The sequence below is a fragment of the Antechinus flavipes genome, chromosome 3 (genome assembly GCF_016432865.1).
Source record: "Antechinus flavipes isolate AdamAnt ecotype Samford, QLD, Australia chromosome 3, AdamAnt_v2, whole genome shotgun sequence".
Classification (NCBI taxonomy): domain Eukaryota; kingdom Metazoa; phylum Chordata; class Mammalia; order Dasyuromorphia; family Dasyuridae; genus Antechinus; species Antechinus flavipes.
The window spans coordinates 507,556,979-507,572,244 of NC_067400.1; the positions used below are offsets into that span (position 1 = coordinate 507,556,979).

Below are 15,266 nucleotides of genomic sequence, written 5' to 3' on the forward strand. Positions count from 1 at the left end.
GAGCCCAGCTCCAGTGTGCCCGCCGTGTTGGTCTGGGATCGCGCCGGGTAGGAGCCCTGCGCCGCCGCCGCCGCCTCCGCCGCCTCCCGGAGCGAGCCAAGCGCGTGTGACCAGAGGCTGCGAGCGGGAGGGGAGGGGTCTGCAGGAGCGCGGCAGAGTCACCGCCCCTGTCCACTCTGTCGGCGCTGGCGGCCGAAGCGCGGAGCGAAGCGGAGCCTCCGCCTTCCTCCGTTCGGGCTCTGAGGCGATGGGCTGAGATGTCTGGGAACCGAGAGATGCGCATTGCCTCGCCGCGGCGAGGACCAAAATGCCAGAGCTAGGGACTGGCAGCCTGAGAGGGGAGTCGGCGTGCACTGAGGCCGAGCCTGCTGCTGCTACTGCTGCGGTGTTTGACCTGTCGGGAAAATACGGGGTTTGGGACCCCCGGCTCTTCGTCCTCCCCACCCCTGCCTGCCCAGGAAGACGCCTTCTCACTAGTTCGCCCTTCCTGCCCCTGATCGGGGGTGAGACATGCCCGCGAGCCGGGGAGATATGTTCCGGAGCAGCCTCCTACTCCGCCTGGACAAGCGGGCTTGCTGAAGCCGGAGCCTGAGGGACCATGGGAGGGACGCAGGTCAAATGGTGAGCCGGGGTCACCTTTGTCATCGCAGGCGGTGGGCCCGGGATGGGGGTGGGGCGCAACGGCACCATTAAAGAGCTAGCTCCGGGGCCTTGGGGGATGCTGGCAACCTAGAACTGGGGGCCGGCACCGAGAGCCTTGATCTAAAAATGCAGCAGGTTTAGGGAGCGCAGGCAGCGCCAGGGTTAACCAAGGGACGCAGAGAACGAAGGAGAAGGACTCGCTCTCTTCAGATTCACGACCCATCTGGGAATGCGGACACTTGAGCTTGTGGCCTTGCTTGTCTCCGGACTCGAATAAGGGGGTCACTGCTCAGCTCGAGACTAGACAATGACCTTTGACTCGAGTACATGGCAGTTAGGGAATGCCTCCCTTGGCGTGTTTGCTGTCACCAGCCGCCCGCCGCCTCCATTGAAGCTCCTGATGGTGTTGGGGGGTGGGGAAGCAGGAGGTGTGGACAACCGGCTGGGGAGGAAATGGGATCTGTAAAGGGGAACGGGGAAGTCCGTCATCCTCCAAATAATTAGGATTATATATGCCTGTCTGATTTGAAACCTGAGGACTTCATGTTTCTCCCCGCTGCTGGTGCCTCTGTCCATCTCCAGGGGAGAACACCTCCCCCCCACCCCCCGCCTCTTCCTCCCCCTCCGCTTCCTTCGCCTCACGCATGCTTCAGGACCTCCAGGGTTCTTCCCCGAACCTTTCACCTTTTCACTCAGTCCTAGGTCCCTCCTGCCATTTCTCCCCCTTTGCTTCTCACACGGGGCAACCTCAACTGGGGAAACAAATGTTGTTTTCCTCTGCCTGCTCTGACACTCCTCCGACTCAGCTGGATACCCAGGCATCCGCCTCCTTCTGCCCTTATATGGGAGGTAGCGCACATGGGCGGGGCCAGGGTGGAGCCGAGCATGCGTTGGCACACCGGGAGTGCTTGCGGGGAGGCGCTTCTCCCGCGGCTCGGGGCTGGGGCTTAGGCACCTCTCCCATGCCCAGACCCACTGCTAGCTTCCACACAAGGCTCAGCAGTACGTGCCTCCAGCTGCCCATCGGAATGCATAGCGAACAGCATGTAATCCTCCGGGGTTTTATGTTCAGCCCCTATGCGACCCATCATACCTTGTGAGGGACTCCAATGGTTTCTTTTATTATTATTTTAAAAACAAAAACCCAAATACAAAAACCAGCTAGTGAAGAACTATTCCTGAATTTCCAAACTTGAATTCCTGCTTTAAGGACATTAATGTTAGAACTTAACTTTAAATATGTGCCCCGGAGAAACTGGGTCTTGTTCTAACGTTGGAAGCATCTCTTATTTCTGTGCCCATAAATCATGTTAGTTAAGATGCCCTTTGAGTGATTGAAGGACTGACAAAAATTTAGAGAAAGCCCCTCTGAAGGAGTGGATCGGATCTGTAGGGATGAGCTAAATATGACATAAGAGGAGCTTTCCCAGTCACTTATATCTGGGGATGGGGAGTGGGGACAGATGTCCCTGAGATTATTCCCACCCTGGCCCTTAAACCAAGGACATTAGAGAGGATGGGGATACTGTCCCTTAGGTTGCTTTTGAGAGTTGGAAATATTTCCAGATAATTTCCATTCAGTTTTACTTTTGTTTTTATTGAGTTCTATTCCTGTCTTAGGAAGAATGAAACATTAACTCCTGATCGTGGTTGTGAGGATTAGTCTGGGAGACTTTAGGGGCACATTAAATGGGTCAGTGAACCCTAGACACTTTTGCTGTTGTCAGGGTGACGGATTTGGGAAGGATTCCTGAGAGGGGCCTGGAACTGCAGACCCCACAGTCTCTGAGATTGTTTCAGTGTTACTGTTCTCAAGGTACAGCTCAAATTAAAAAGAGGTTCTTTAGGATTGCTTCCGTATCCGATAAGAGGAAACAAGTATATTATCTTCATATTTTGTCTTATTTGTGCACTTAGTTTTGGAGGATTAAAAAATTGTTTTTGCTTGAAAACCTGATTCTAATAACTTTGAAATAATGAATTGCCAAGACAATTATCTAATTATCTATTGATAGCAATTTGCAAATGAAGTTGTCAGAGTTCTAAGGAACAATTTTTTGCTTGTGAGGTAAAACTAACCAAACCAAATTAGACAGTTCCTTCTTTGCATCTACCATTTTCAGGTTTTAGGAATCTCAGTTCTGAAAAATACAGTGTAAGGAACTGTGAGCTAAGCCATACTGTCTTTCTGGTTCCCATATGTAATGCAACTATCACATATTACATTTCTCATTTTCCAACTTAATATAAAATGTGTGTCCAAGCGCATGATAATGCCTTCTTCCAACTCTACCTTTTGCTTTTGCCCATCCACTTAATCTTTCTTTTCCTCCCTTTTTACTCACCTCCCTACTTTTTTCTATTTTCTTCTCCCTCTCTTCTTTTTTTCTCCTATTTTATTTTGGGGCTAGTCAACATAGATACCTACCTTGCCTTCCCTACTTTTATCATTGGAAATATCATATTTGTGTTTTATTTCTATGAGAATCCAATGCATAGCACTTTGCTTTCATTTTACTTCACAAATCAATTGCAAGATACAGACTGGTATTATTTTCTCAGCTCTACAGTTGGGTTTTTAATATCTTAAGGCCTTTTAATAAGGAGTCAGTCAAACTCCATGATAAAGATCTTATCATTGATCTTATCATTTGGGTTTAGTGGAACTCTGTTGACCAGATCTTTATGGGAGAATGTCTCCATGGGACTGGGTCCTTACAGGAGAATATACTTCTGGAATAGAGTACAGAGGTTGACTGTAGTCTCTGCATAATCATGCATAATAATTGTTTCTCTTCTTTCTTCCTTTACCACAGTCTGACATCACCAAGTCCTATCCACAGTGCAAAGAGTGAGTCCATTATATCCCAGTCGGAGGAGAGGGCAGATTTTGTGATTATCCCTTCTGAAGGACAGGAGAACAGAACAGGTAGTGCTCATCAACCTCTCCTGACATTGCCTATTAATCTGGACAGTGTCTTTCTCAAGTTTTCAAGAGTCATTTGTGATTAGCCTCTTCCAGTTTATGGGACATATCTACTTCCAGGGTTTGACTTATTGTGTTTGGGGTCGATTAGGAGAGTTGTATCCTCTTGATTAGTGTCTCATTTTCAAAATACTCAAAAAACCTTGCAATGCCCTGAACAAGTCTTTTCTCATCTGGCTGCATCTAGGATGCTATATGATCCTATAACTATCTGAGTTAAAATTTATTTTTAAAATTCATTTTAATTTATTTATTTTTAGAAAATTCCCTCCTCTTCCCTGATCTTAGATGAAGATCTGAATATGAGCCAATTTGTTTCAGAGAACACAAAGTTGGTTTAAAATTGGGAAGGAGGAACAGGAATGACTTAATCTTTCTTGGTTCTTTATATTCTAATTGACTACTTTCCATTCCTTCTCACAAAATACAAAGAAAACACCTTAGCAATCAAATAAAGCAGGTGATATTTTCATGGAATTTTCATCCCCTCAGAAGAAACAGGATAAGTCTTCAACAGTAAAACTGAAATGACCTTCTATATTCTACCTCATTTTAGTCTTCATATAAAGAGAGGAGACACTTATGATATATTAAAAAGAACACTACATTTGGAGTCAGAAGAGACCCATATTTGAAGCCTGCCTGGAGACCTCAGTGATGGCGTGGAGAGGGAGGCAGCTACCTGGGCACTGAGAGGTGAAGGGAACTCCTCCAGAGCCTCTTGGAGGGGAGCTTGTGCCTGGGGCCTTCTTGACTTCATGTCTAGCTGTCTCTCCGATGCCATGCTGCCTTACTTAGATTATGATGACAAAACACACTCCTGCAGCTATGTTACTGCCATTTAGTGAAATTCAGATGAGGAGTTTGGCCTGGGCCCTGTCAGTGCCACTCTAAGAGCTTAAAGGCTCTTGTGAGGGCAGGGAAGTATTTTTCTGGTTTGTTTCCTGTGTACTTTGCCTCTGGGTCTGTGTGTTGAGGGCGGGGTTCAGTATTTATGACTGTTGGAACAAAAGAGCTGAAGCTCTGAAGTAGGTGGCAACAATGTATTACATTTGGCAACCCTTCCATCCACACCTTCTGTGCGCACTCTAGGAATCCGGTATTGGGGGACCAAAGCACCCTGGTGCATGTGCACCGTTTCAAATACCTGCTGACTGACCTCCCCGGGAAGAAATGTGAGCCATTCCCAGGGCAGGAATTCCCCTTTCTGTGAGAATATTTATGTTGCTCCCCTGAGATTTGAGCCTAGAGTTCATGGAAGGTGCCTTGCTTAGAGCTATTCACACCCTCTTCACCCGGACTCCATACACACCTAGTTTGTGCAATGAAGACGGGTGCAGGAGACAGGAAGTCCTGACTAAAGGCTCTGGGAACCCTCTCTTCCCCAAGGTTTCTATTGTTCATCGACATGAGCCATTCTCCCTTTTTTTCACTTTGTAGATGAGACAGATTCTCCATTTTCTCGTGACTGGCTAGCAGGGAGCCCAGGAACCTATCTAGAGACTTCATGGGAAGATCAGCTGCTGGAGCAACAAGAACATTTAGAAAAAGAAATGGAGGAAGCAAAGAAAATGATATCTGGACTCCAGGTAGCTTGCTTCCTTGGTTCTTATAACCTATTGGTTTACTTTTTTTTTTCTTCCTACAACTATATCTGCTGAAAATAACTTGGTTTTAATTTTGTAAAAGGTCGAAGTTGAATGTGGGGTTGAGAGAGAGGAAGACAGGTAGCATATGGGGAATGGAAACAAGGATATATTTCTATTTTCTGATTTCAGAAGCACGGAAGTATTTTTTTTTTTTTTTTAACAGTTCAGCTGCTCAAATTTCAGGAGAGCCCTTCCCCTCCTCTAAACATTTTTGTCAGATTTATGCTCCTGAGAAATGAGGAGCTCCTGGCTTCTTTTACTGCAGATGATTACAGAAGTACAGTTGCAATTTTTGTTCATGAAAAATATAGTAAATAGTTGTGCAGTTTCTCTTAGGAACTGTTTTAAAAGTAGTTTGGAAGCTAGCATCTCAAATTCTCAGTTCAATTCCAGGTCAGTGATGTTGCAGTTTTTACAGATTCTATGTGTCATTGACCAGGTACAATAGATTTTCCTTAAGAGAAACAAAATCCTTGAATATTTCCCACATTATACCTGCAGTGCCAATTCAGCAAATGTCCCAAAAGGAAATGACCAACCCACTTGACATAGTTCCCACACTGAATGACCCCCATTTTATTGTTTTTGTATGTCTATCCCTGGTTTGGGAGGGACCAGAGTAGAGTGTTGACGACCCTGAAATTGCCCAGGAATAATCTTTTTCATTTGTGCTGGGAACGGTGCTGTTTCTGAATTGTCAAATATTTATGGACACATAAACAAAGCCCACATTGTATGTGTGGCGCAAGCAGCAGGCAGGCGGTAGATGGGGTGCTCCCAGCCAGCCGACAACAGAAAAGGGACACAAAAGGTTCCCAAAGAAAAAAGGAGATTGGCATAGTGGCCAAAGCCATCTGCATAATGTATGCGTTTTGTACTGAGGAAGTCAGGAGTATGCATTGCCTAAGAAAGTGGAAGGGAATTGTTGATTTTTTCCATTTTTGATTCAGTATTTTAAAGGTTATTTAGATTCTCTTCCAGTGCTCCAGGAATAACAAATGAAATATTTTCCTAGGTTATACAATCGTACATGGCAGTTTACCATGGAAGAACATTGGGATACACATTTAACACAGATTTTTCCCAGGATCATTTGCATTCTATGAATATAGATATCCATCATTTGGCTCTCAAAAAGGTTTATGTTCCTCCAATAGGGAGAAAGAGCCACTGGCTTATGAGAAAGTAAGAAAAATGAAGAATCAGCCTGAAAGTCAACACTGCAATATCCACTGCAAACAGAGAAGCATGTTAATTCAGAGCTACATAATTATAAGGGAGAATTGAATTCTTTGTAAGACATAGAATAGCTCTTAACATCCTCTATACACCTTAAAGGTTTCAACAATGACTAAGTTGCAGCAAAGGTATAACCTAGATTTCTTTCTCATCAATATATCTTTAGTTAAAGCTTATTAATGAGTTCATTATTAGAGTGGAGCATTTTCTAGATGCTCCATTGTCTTTTTACTTATTGTAACCATCAAGCTTTAGATCAGTATTGTATCTAGGATATACTGCAGCATATTTAACATATTTAGAACTGCTTGCCATCTTGGGGGGGGGTGGAGGGAGGGAGGGGAAAAATCGAAACATAAGCGAGTGCAAGGGATAATGTTAAAAATTACCCTGGCATGGATTCTGTCAATACAAAGTTATTATTAAATAAAATAAAATTAAAATTAAAAAAAAAAAGAAAAAAAAAAGCTTTACATCATATTCTTATTATAAATTCACATTCTTTTGAGATGCTGAAAATGAGCCATTGGCCAGACTTAACCTTTTTAATGTATTGAGATGTTTACTAAAATAGTATATGGCCTATATAATCCTTTATCTTATTTGGCAGATTTGTGACTCAATTTAGTTATAAAGCAGAATTGGCTTTTTCAAATTGCCTCACAATTATTATCTGTAATCCACTTGATAATCCTGGCTATATAATTGATTCTCTGATAAAAGCAAGTGTGGAGAGTTAAAATGAATGGGGACATATAATTTCCATACTCATTCCCTACTTTTTATGTGCAGATCTTCAAAGTAACCTTGGGAAGTTAGAATGAGGATTTTTTTTTTAATCTATATCAGTTAACCTCTCTCTCTCAATCCCCCAGACATATATGAATTGATTCATTGAAAAGTACTTTTCATAGCCAGTATAAACAAGCTCTGTTTTTTTATTCTCTATATTGTTGGTGAAAGCCAATTTGAGTAGTTCTGATTTGAAATACTTCCAACTGTTCCTGAAAGCAGAATTTCTTCTCCAGTTACCTCTTGGGACCAAAAGGGGCTTTTATAGCTGAGGATATAGATGAATACAAGAGAAGTGATAGAGACTTGGTGCATAGATAGTGTCAGAACTCCAGATTGTCTTCAGATTAGCATGCCTCTGCACAGAATAAAGGAGCAGCCAAAGCTACAGAGAGAGGAGTTTTTAGAGGAAGTTAGGTTGTGATTCCAGCTTAGGGACTGAACTCTCTGAGCTCAGTCCTGAGTTATCTGGCACAAGTCACCTGAATGGAGGGATCACATTTCATTTTGCCTTTTGTTGATTTTCAGGCCTTGCTGCTTAATGGGTCCCTGCCTGAAGATGAACAAGAGAGACCCTTGGCTCTCTTTGAACCAGGAGCCAACCCTGAAGAGCAATTGGTGAGCTCTTTCTTTCACCCTGAGATTTTGTGTCTGGTTCATGTGAGGAGTAGTCTTTCTAGATATAACCATTTTTTCTCCTATATTTAGATCATAATACAAAGTCGTCTAGACCAGAGCTTGGAAGAAAATCAGGACCTCAAGGTACAGCTGTGTATATACATAATAAACTATGTGGGGGAGGGGAAGGGGGAGAGGACTGTTTAAAGGATTTAGGGGCAGTGAGCACTATTTTTTCAGCCTTTTTTAAAGTAAAAAAATTTCCAGCAAATTTATGGTGTGAAGTAGGAAGAAAAGGAATGAGATGACTTTGTGTTTTCAGTCTTCTTAAAAAATCCGTTTTATGAATATGGACCCCAGACATACAAATGCATTTCATATTTACCATGAAATAAAGGTATTTTAGGCAATCTATGCCATATTCCAGACTAGGTTTTTTACTTCATTATATTAAGGATATATTATTCTTTGGTATGGGGACTATATCCCTTCCATACTTCAGTGGACAATTTCAAGGGGTTGCTGTGCCAAGAAAACTCACCACTTCATGGCCAACTTTCTTGGGGGGTTCTCAGAACTTAACCAAGTCACTTCTGAACCACAATATGGTTCCAGGTCTGCCCTTGAAGCCCATCCAGCTTGTATGCCTTGGTTGTATTATACTGGCACAGCCTATGAGAACCCAAGGTCACCTCTACAGCATGATAAGGCATTGAAGTAGGACTTTTGTGGAGGAAACATGTTCTCATCTAAACAATCAGTTTCCCAGAACTGACTAATCTTTAGGAATTCTCAGGCTCTTTGTCTTGAATTAGGTTGAACTAAGATAATCTAATGGTATTGGCAAAACACATTATTAACATATCTTATATTTCAGTAAGAGGGATTTAGGTTACTTGAATTATGACACTTCATGCCAAATATGGAAGGTTTTCTATAGCTGAGCGTTGTTAAGCACTGAAGTGGGTCTGGAATCTTCCCTGTCAAAATTCCCTTCTGTCCCAAAAAGGTCAGGGTAGTTCTTGAGGCTGGGGACTCTGTGGCCTTGGCCAGCAATTGTGTGATTTATCATTTGCTGCTAACTGAATGAGGCCTTCGTTTGTATTCTGTCATGGAATGTCCTCATTGTTTTGCTCTCTGTGAGACAGGGGGAGGTGATGGTTCTGAGACAAGGCAAATGGCAAAAACCATCTAATCTAACTGTGTTTGTTTTTCCAGAAAGAGTTGCTGAAATGCAAACAAGAAGTCAGAAATTTGCAAGGAATAAAGGTAAAAAAAAATACAAGCTAATGCTTTTACCTTATTCCCCAAGAAAGAATGTTGTCTTCCAGTGGAGTGGGTCCAGAAACCTGAGCTTGTGTGAGGTACTGACCCATTCTGTTCCATTGAGACTTCTCTGCTTGCATGTTTGTGGTGCCTGGAGTCTCCATATATCGCCTGGGCTGCACCCATATGTAAGCCACAAACTCCCAGCCCCAAGGAAGAAAGCCTTGGATGCTGTTGTCCTTTTTCCTTTATTTTTCATCTGTAGGTCAGAGAATAATTTGGGGACATTGAAGGCCAAGGGCATCTCAGATTGGTAGTCCTTTTAACCCAGCACTGTCAAGGTTATTGCCACATGTAAAAATATGTCATACCCTTTTTCTCTGTACCCCAACTCCTGCCCTCTCGCCCAACAACACTATTGTTTGTGCAGAATACAAGTTGCATCGTATTTCTGTGTTTTCTGGGATGGAGAAAATAAAAGGTAGGCCAATATCCTGAGATCAAGGAGATGCTGCCCTATATCTCTGACCAGAAGTGGAGTATGAGACTATAGTACAAGCCCGACCTCATAGATTTTAAAAGCCTCCATTTTTGTAAAATAAGAAAAAATGACTGTCTCTTCCATATAGAATGCCTTTTTTCCAGCTTATCTATATTTCAATCTTTCAAGACCTAGTTAAGGTCCTGCTTTTTTTTTAATTTTCAGTTTCAAATTTTCTCTCTCCCTTTATTCCCTCCCCCAGGTTCTACTTTTTCTGTGACTTCTCTGATAATTCCAGTCCACATTGTCATCTTGCTTTTCTAACTCCTTTTATTTATTTATTTTTGTTTGTATTACAAAATAAGCTCTCTCATATATATTGTCTCATTTTCTCTTGTTTGTATCTGATAACTCAAGAGGTTTACCTCCTTGGCAAAGGGGATAGAGTGCTAAGTGTGAAGTTGGAAAGTTCTTATCCTATCACTAACATATCCCAGCTGTGTAGCTATTTAAGTCACACACTCTGCCTGTGCCCTCAGCAACTGGACTTCATGTCATAGGGTTATGGACCTACATCAGAGTAGGTAGTTTCTACACTAGAGTTCCTTATATTAATGAAATCTGGTCTGGTCCCCATACTGTCAGTCATTTATGTAATACCAGTATGTACCAGGCACTATCCTAAATGTTGGAGAGACTAAGACAAAAAAAAAAAAAAGAAAGACTTCTCAAGAATAGTCCTTCTATTATAGAACATGAACCAAATGAGAATAAATAAATAAAAAGTATTTTTGAGGGGGGAGCATTGGCAGCTGGAAGTGGGTGGTGGGTGAGAAGAGAAACAGGAAAATATACATATGAAAAGTGGTACTTGAATTGGATTTTGAAGGAAAACAGGAAAGTAAAGATGTAGAGAGAATACATTTTGATCATGGAGACAAGCTGGTGCAAAGGCACAGGGACTGGAGATCACAGGATCATAAATATAGGGAAGGAAGGAGGGACAGACTTAATAAGCATTTATTATGTGCCGTGTGCTTTGCTAAGTACTTTACAAGTATTATCTCATTTGATCTCTCAACAATCCTGACAGATAGAGTTTAATTACCCCCATTTTACAGCTGAGGAAACAGTGCCACATGACTAGTCTCAGGCTGGTTTTGAATTCAGTTTTTCCTGATCCAAGCCCAGTCCATTATATCCACTGCAATATTTAGTAGCTTGTAAAGGACCTTAGAAAGGTTTAGGTGAAGAAGCTGAGTCCCAGAGAAGTTAGATGACTTCTCTAGAGCCATCTAGCTAGTAAGTATCTGCAGCAGACTTTGAACCAAAGTCTTCTTGGTTTCAAGCCTGTCAGTCTAGAGTGTTGTGGGTGAGAAGCGTCAGAAGACCAGGCTAGCTGAACTGCAGGATTCAGTTAAGGTCACTAGCTAGGTGGAAGCAAGAATGTAAAAGGCTTTAAAATCTAAACAGAAGGGTCTGGGTTTGATTTGAAAGATAATTGGGAAATGGTGACTAGGGACATGATAAGGAAAGCTTGTGGGGAGAGGTATAAGTTGGGGAAAGATGAGTTCTATTTTAAACCTGTTGAGTTTGAAATGCCTTTAGACCATCCATTTGAAAGATCCAGGAGGCAGCAAAAGTTACAAGCCTCCCCTGCGCGGGGCTGGTGAGAGACTAGGACTGAATATGAAAATCTAGGAGTCAGCTACACAAACGATCATCCAACCCATGGGAGTGGATAACATCACCAAATGAAAGAGACTAGAGGGCCCACAGGAGAACCTTGGGGTATACCTGCAGTTATGGAAGATGGGTTTGAATGATGACCCATCCAAGGAGACAGGAAAGGAGTTGTCAGACGAGTAGGAGGGGAACTGAGAGAGCAGCTGCCAAAAACCAAGAGGGGAGATGGTTAGCAGTAGCACATAGTGCAATGTGGTCGACAAAGATGAGGATTGAGAAAAGGCCATCAGCCTCAATCATTTTAGAGAGAATAGCTTAAGGGAGAGTGATGAGATTGGAAACCAAACTGAAAAGGTTGATATGAAAATGAGAGGAGACAAAGTGGAGGCAGGGCGTGTAGATGGCTTTTTCTAGGACGTTGGCTATGAAAAGCAAAAGACATCTAAGACAATCACTTGATGGGATGACGAAGTATCTCCTGAAGGTTTTCTAAGCATAGAAGAGACTTGAGTGTGTTTGTAGGTAGCAGTGAAGGATTTCATAGGTAGGAAGAGAGGGGGGGTGATTGTGGGAGTAATTTGCTAGAGAAGATGGAAGGAGACAGAGTAAAGGATGCTTTATAAATAAAGATGGCCACCTCTTCATCAGAGACTGGAAGAAAGATGCCAGTGGATTTTGATCCACTTAGTATGAATAGGGTTGGGTAAGGCATAGGAACAGATGTCTTGCTCGCTAATAGTCTTACCTTCCTAAATATGTTGTAGGATTTTTGTGGGCAGAGACCACAATGACCACAATGCCAAGGAGAATAGCAGCGCACAAAGTATATGCTCAACAATGACTTAATAATGGAGCATAACCACATTAAGGATATTCTTTCTCTCAGGATGCTTTGCAACAGAGATTGACTCAACAGGACACATCTGTTCTTCAGCTTAAACAAGAACTTTTGAGAGCAAATATGGACAAGGATGAGCTACACAATCAGAATGTGAGTTGAATGAAATATTTCTGGATTGAAGCTTGGATAGGTGACCTTGTTGAACACAGAGTTGAATGGCCCCCAGATTACCAGTACGAATACCAATATATTAACATTGAGTTTATCTCTGTTCCTACATACATTTCAGGCCATACTGGGCAAAGAGATATTTGGGCTTCTCAGCGATTTTGAGGACCCTGAGACTATAGGCTCAAAGAGTCTCCAGCCAGAGCGTATTCCTGATGAGACATAGATGGGGTTTCTATTATTTTCCCTAAGCAACATGATATGCTGTTTGATATAATCAGGTATCTGTTTTCACAAGTTGTGTTGGCAAGCATTCCACTGAACCTTTTTCTTGTCTTTCTTACAGGTAGATCTTCAGAGAAAACTGGATGAGAGGAGCCGCCTCTTAGGAGAATACAAAGTAAGAAAGGAACTAAGTTGCAAATAATTCCCATCTCTTCTTTGTAAATGAGTTGTTTTCCATTGCTGCTGCTGTGAGAAAAAATTGAAATCATTCTTTTCCCTCATGCTTTGTGTTTTGCTCACACCTACTTGATTCTCAGTCCTTTCTCCACACAATCTCTCCCACAGTCAAATAATTGGATATGTAGAGTGAAGGATAATGAGGAATTGAAAATGATACTAAGGATGCAAACCTGGGTAACTGGAAGAATGGTAGCTTCCTACAGAAAGCAATGGTATGATAGGAGGATCATTGGCTCACAATCAGAAGGCCTGGATTCTAACGTTTTCTCTGCTGCTAACTAACTATCTCATGTTGGGCCCACATAACCTTGGGAACTTCAGTTTCCTTTTTGAAAATTAAGATAATATTTCCCTAATTAATTCATGAAATTGCTGGTAGGATCAAACAAGATGGTAGGCATAAAAGTGCTCTAACATTGTACAGTAAAGTGAAAGAGCATTGGATCAAAAGTCAAAGGGTCTATTTTCCTTCCAGCTTTGTTATAACTAACTGTGGGATGACTTAGGACAGACTAAATTTTCATATTTATCAAGTAAAGATCTTGAATTAGATTGTCTCTTTCACATCTAACTTTCTAGAGACTATAAAATATAAAGTATTATTATTTGTTTTCCTAATATCATTTTTGCACTTATTTGAATAGACAGATTAGTGTATGGAGTTAAAGCCCTTGTAAGTAATGCTTCTTGTATTCTCTTCTGTTGCTCTGAATTAATCTGAGGAAATAACTATCTCCTTACAGTTAATGGAAATTACCTTCTTATTAAATTATAGAGTATTTTCTATTTTAAGTCTACAGTGGAAGGATTTTGAAAAAGCAATTCATCTGGGACTATAGAAGATCCTGAGTATGTTATCCTAGAATGAGCAAGTTAGTGTATCCTGTTCACTTTTTTGAGTTCAGATCTTGCTTGTTATCATTATTACATAAATAAATAAAGAGGCAGCTGCCTCTCAAACTAGAAATAGGATTTTAGTGAGAATTCCAGCAGTGGGAACTAGGTGTGAAACAAGAAGAGACAGTAGCCAGATGTTGACTTTTATAAAGTGATGATAGAATGCTCTGGTCAGGCTTCAGGGATGGGGAGAGTTGCCAGTGGATAACAGAAACAAAGGCCAGAAGCTGACCATTCCTTAAGGACAGAACCAAATTGAGCATCTGGGGCCTGGTCCCTGCTTTGGTACCAGAGCACAAAAACAATTTCATTTTATTCTGTTTTTGTATATTGTATTTATTTCTAAGCACCACATTTTAGAAAGAACATTGAAAAGTTAAGGTTTATCTAGAGAAAGGGAAATGAGATTCAAAAACTGCATGAAGGAAGAGTATAAGAAGAAAAAGTTTGGGAAAGGCATATCCTCTATCTTCATCCATTTGAAGAATTATGTCAAACTCAGACTTGAGTTATTCTGCTTAGCTCTAGATGGCAAGTACAAAGACAACAAATTACAGATTCCAGCATAACAGTGAAGAAGCCTGGGCTTGAGATCTACAGGTCTAGGTTCCAGTACACTTTTGCTACTTATAACTTGTCAGATAACTCATTTAATCTCACTGAGCCTCAATTTCATTACTTGTAAAATAAGGGAATTGGGTTAAATGAGCTTTCAAGTCTTTTTCAATTTTAAATCTATAATTCTATGAAATGCAGAAGACATTTAAAGTACAAAAAGTTTAGATGAAACACAGTTCCTGTACTCCAAAGAGTTTATAGTTTAAATGGGGCAGTTAGGTAGATTAGTGGTTAGAGTGCCAGTCCTGGAGACAAGAAAACCTGAGTTGAAATCCATCCTCAGACACTTACTAGCTGTGTGCTTACTAGCTAGTCAAGTTCTCAATCTCTGTTTGCCTGAAAAAAAAAATCTTTCCTGATTCACACGAGCTAGTCAAGTTCTCAATCTCTGTTTGCCTGAACAAAAAAATCTTTCCTGATTCACTGTCTTCTTATAGCAGAGAGGCTTTTGTAGCTTAATGAAACTAAAGAGTTATTCTGTGCATAATGACCCAAGATGGATCCAAGGTCATAGTGGAAAGTTCTAAAGAAAGGTAATCTACCAGACAAGGAATTGGCAAGTCACTCTACTATTTTTGCAGAGAAAACACTGTGGAAAAAGTAGTGCATGGGGTCACAAAAAATTGCACATTACTGAACAAGATTCCAACACAGATAGCTATAATCTGTACTATTACATGATAAATTCATTGGCATGTTACAAAACCAAGTGCTAAATGTGGAAAGAAGGAAAGGCCTACTAGCCAGAAACAGGACCAGATGGGAATCAGCAAAGGCTTTTTTGAGAAAGTAGCCTTTGATGGAGCTTTAAAAGTATAGTGAGCATGGAATACTTTTTTTCTGGGGCAGAAATAACCAACTTGGCTAGAGCACGGAGTGTGTGCTGAGAAGATAAGAATGCTGTAGGGCATAAGTCAA

At 41.5% G+C, this 15,266-nt stretch overlaps 1 protein-coding gene across 1 annotated transcript in view; it reads left to right on the forward strand.

Annotated features, from left to right (window-relative positions):
- Nucleotides 1-48: 48 nt before the first annotated feature.
- LOC127554982 (dixin) overlaps nucleotides 49-15,266 on the forward strand; it is a 31,545-nt gene continuing 16,327 nt past the window's right edge. Inside the window, exons 1-8 of the mRNA XM_051986967.1 lie at nucleotides 49-621; nucleotides 3,459-3,571; nucleotides 5,069-5,217; nucleotides 7,837-7,926; nucleotides 8,017-8,070; nucleotides 9,145-9,195; nucleotides 12,246-12,350; nucleotides 12,715-12,768. Coding sequence (XP_051842927.1) covers nucleotides 599-621; nucleotides 3,459-3,571; nucleotides 5,069-5,217; nucleotides 7,837-7,926; nucleotides 8,017-8,070; nucleotides 9,145-9,195; nucleotides 12,246-12,350; nucleotides 12,715-12,768 — 639 coding nt within the window. The 5' untranslated portion in view covers nucleotides 49-598. The remainder of the gene's footprint in view (nucleotides 622-3,458; nucleotides 3,572-5,068; nucleotides 5,218-7,836; nucleotides 7,927-8,016; nucleotides 8,071-9,144; nucleotides 9,196-12,245; nucleotides 12,351-12,714; nucleotides 12,769-15,266) is intronic.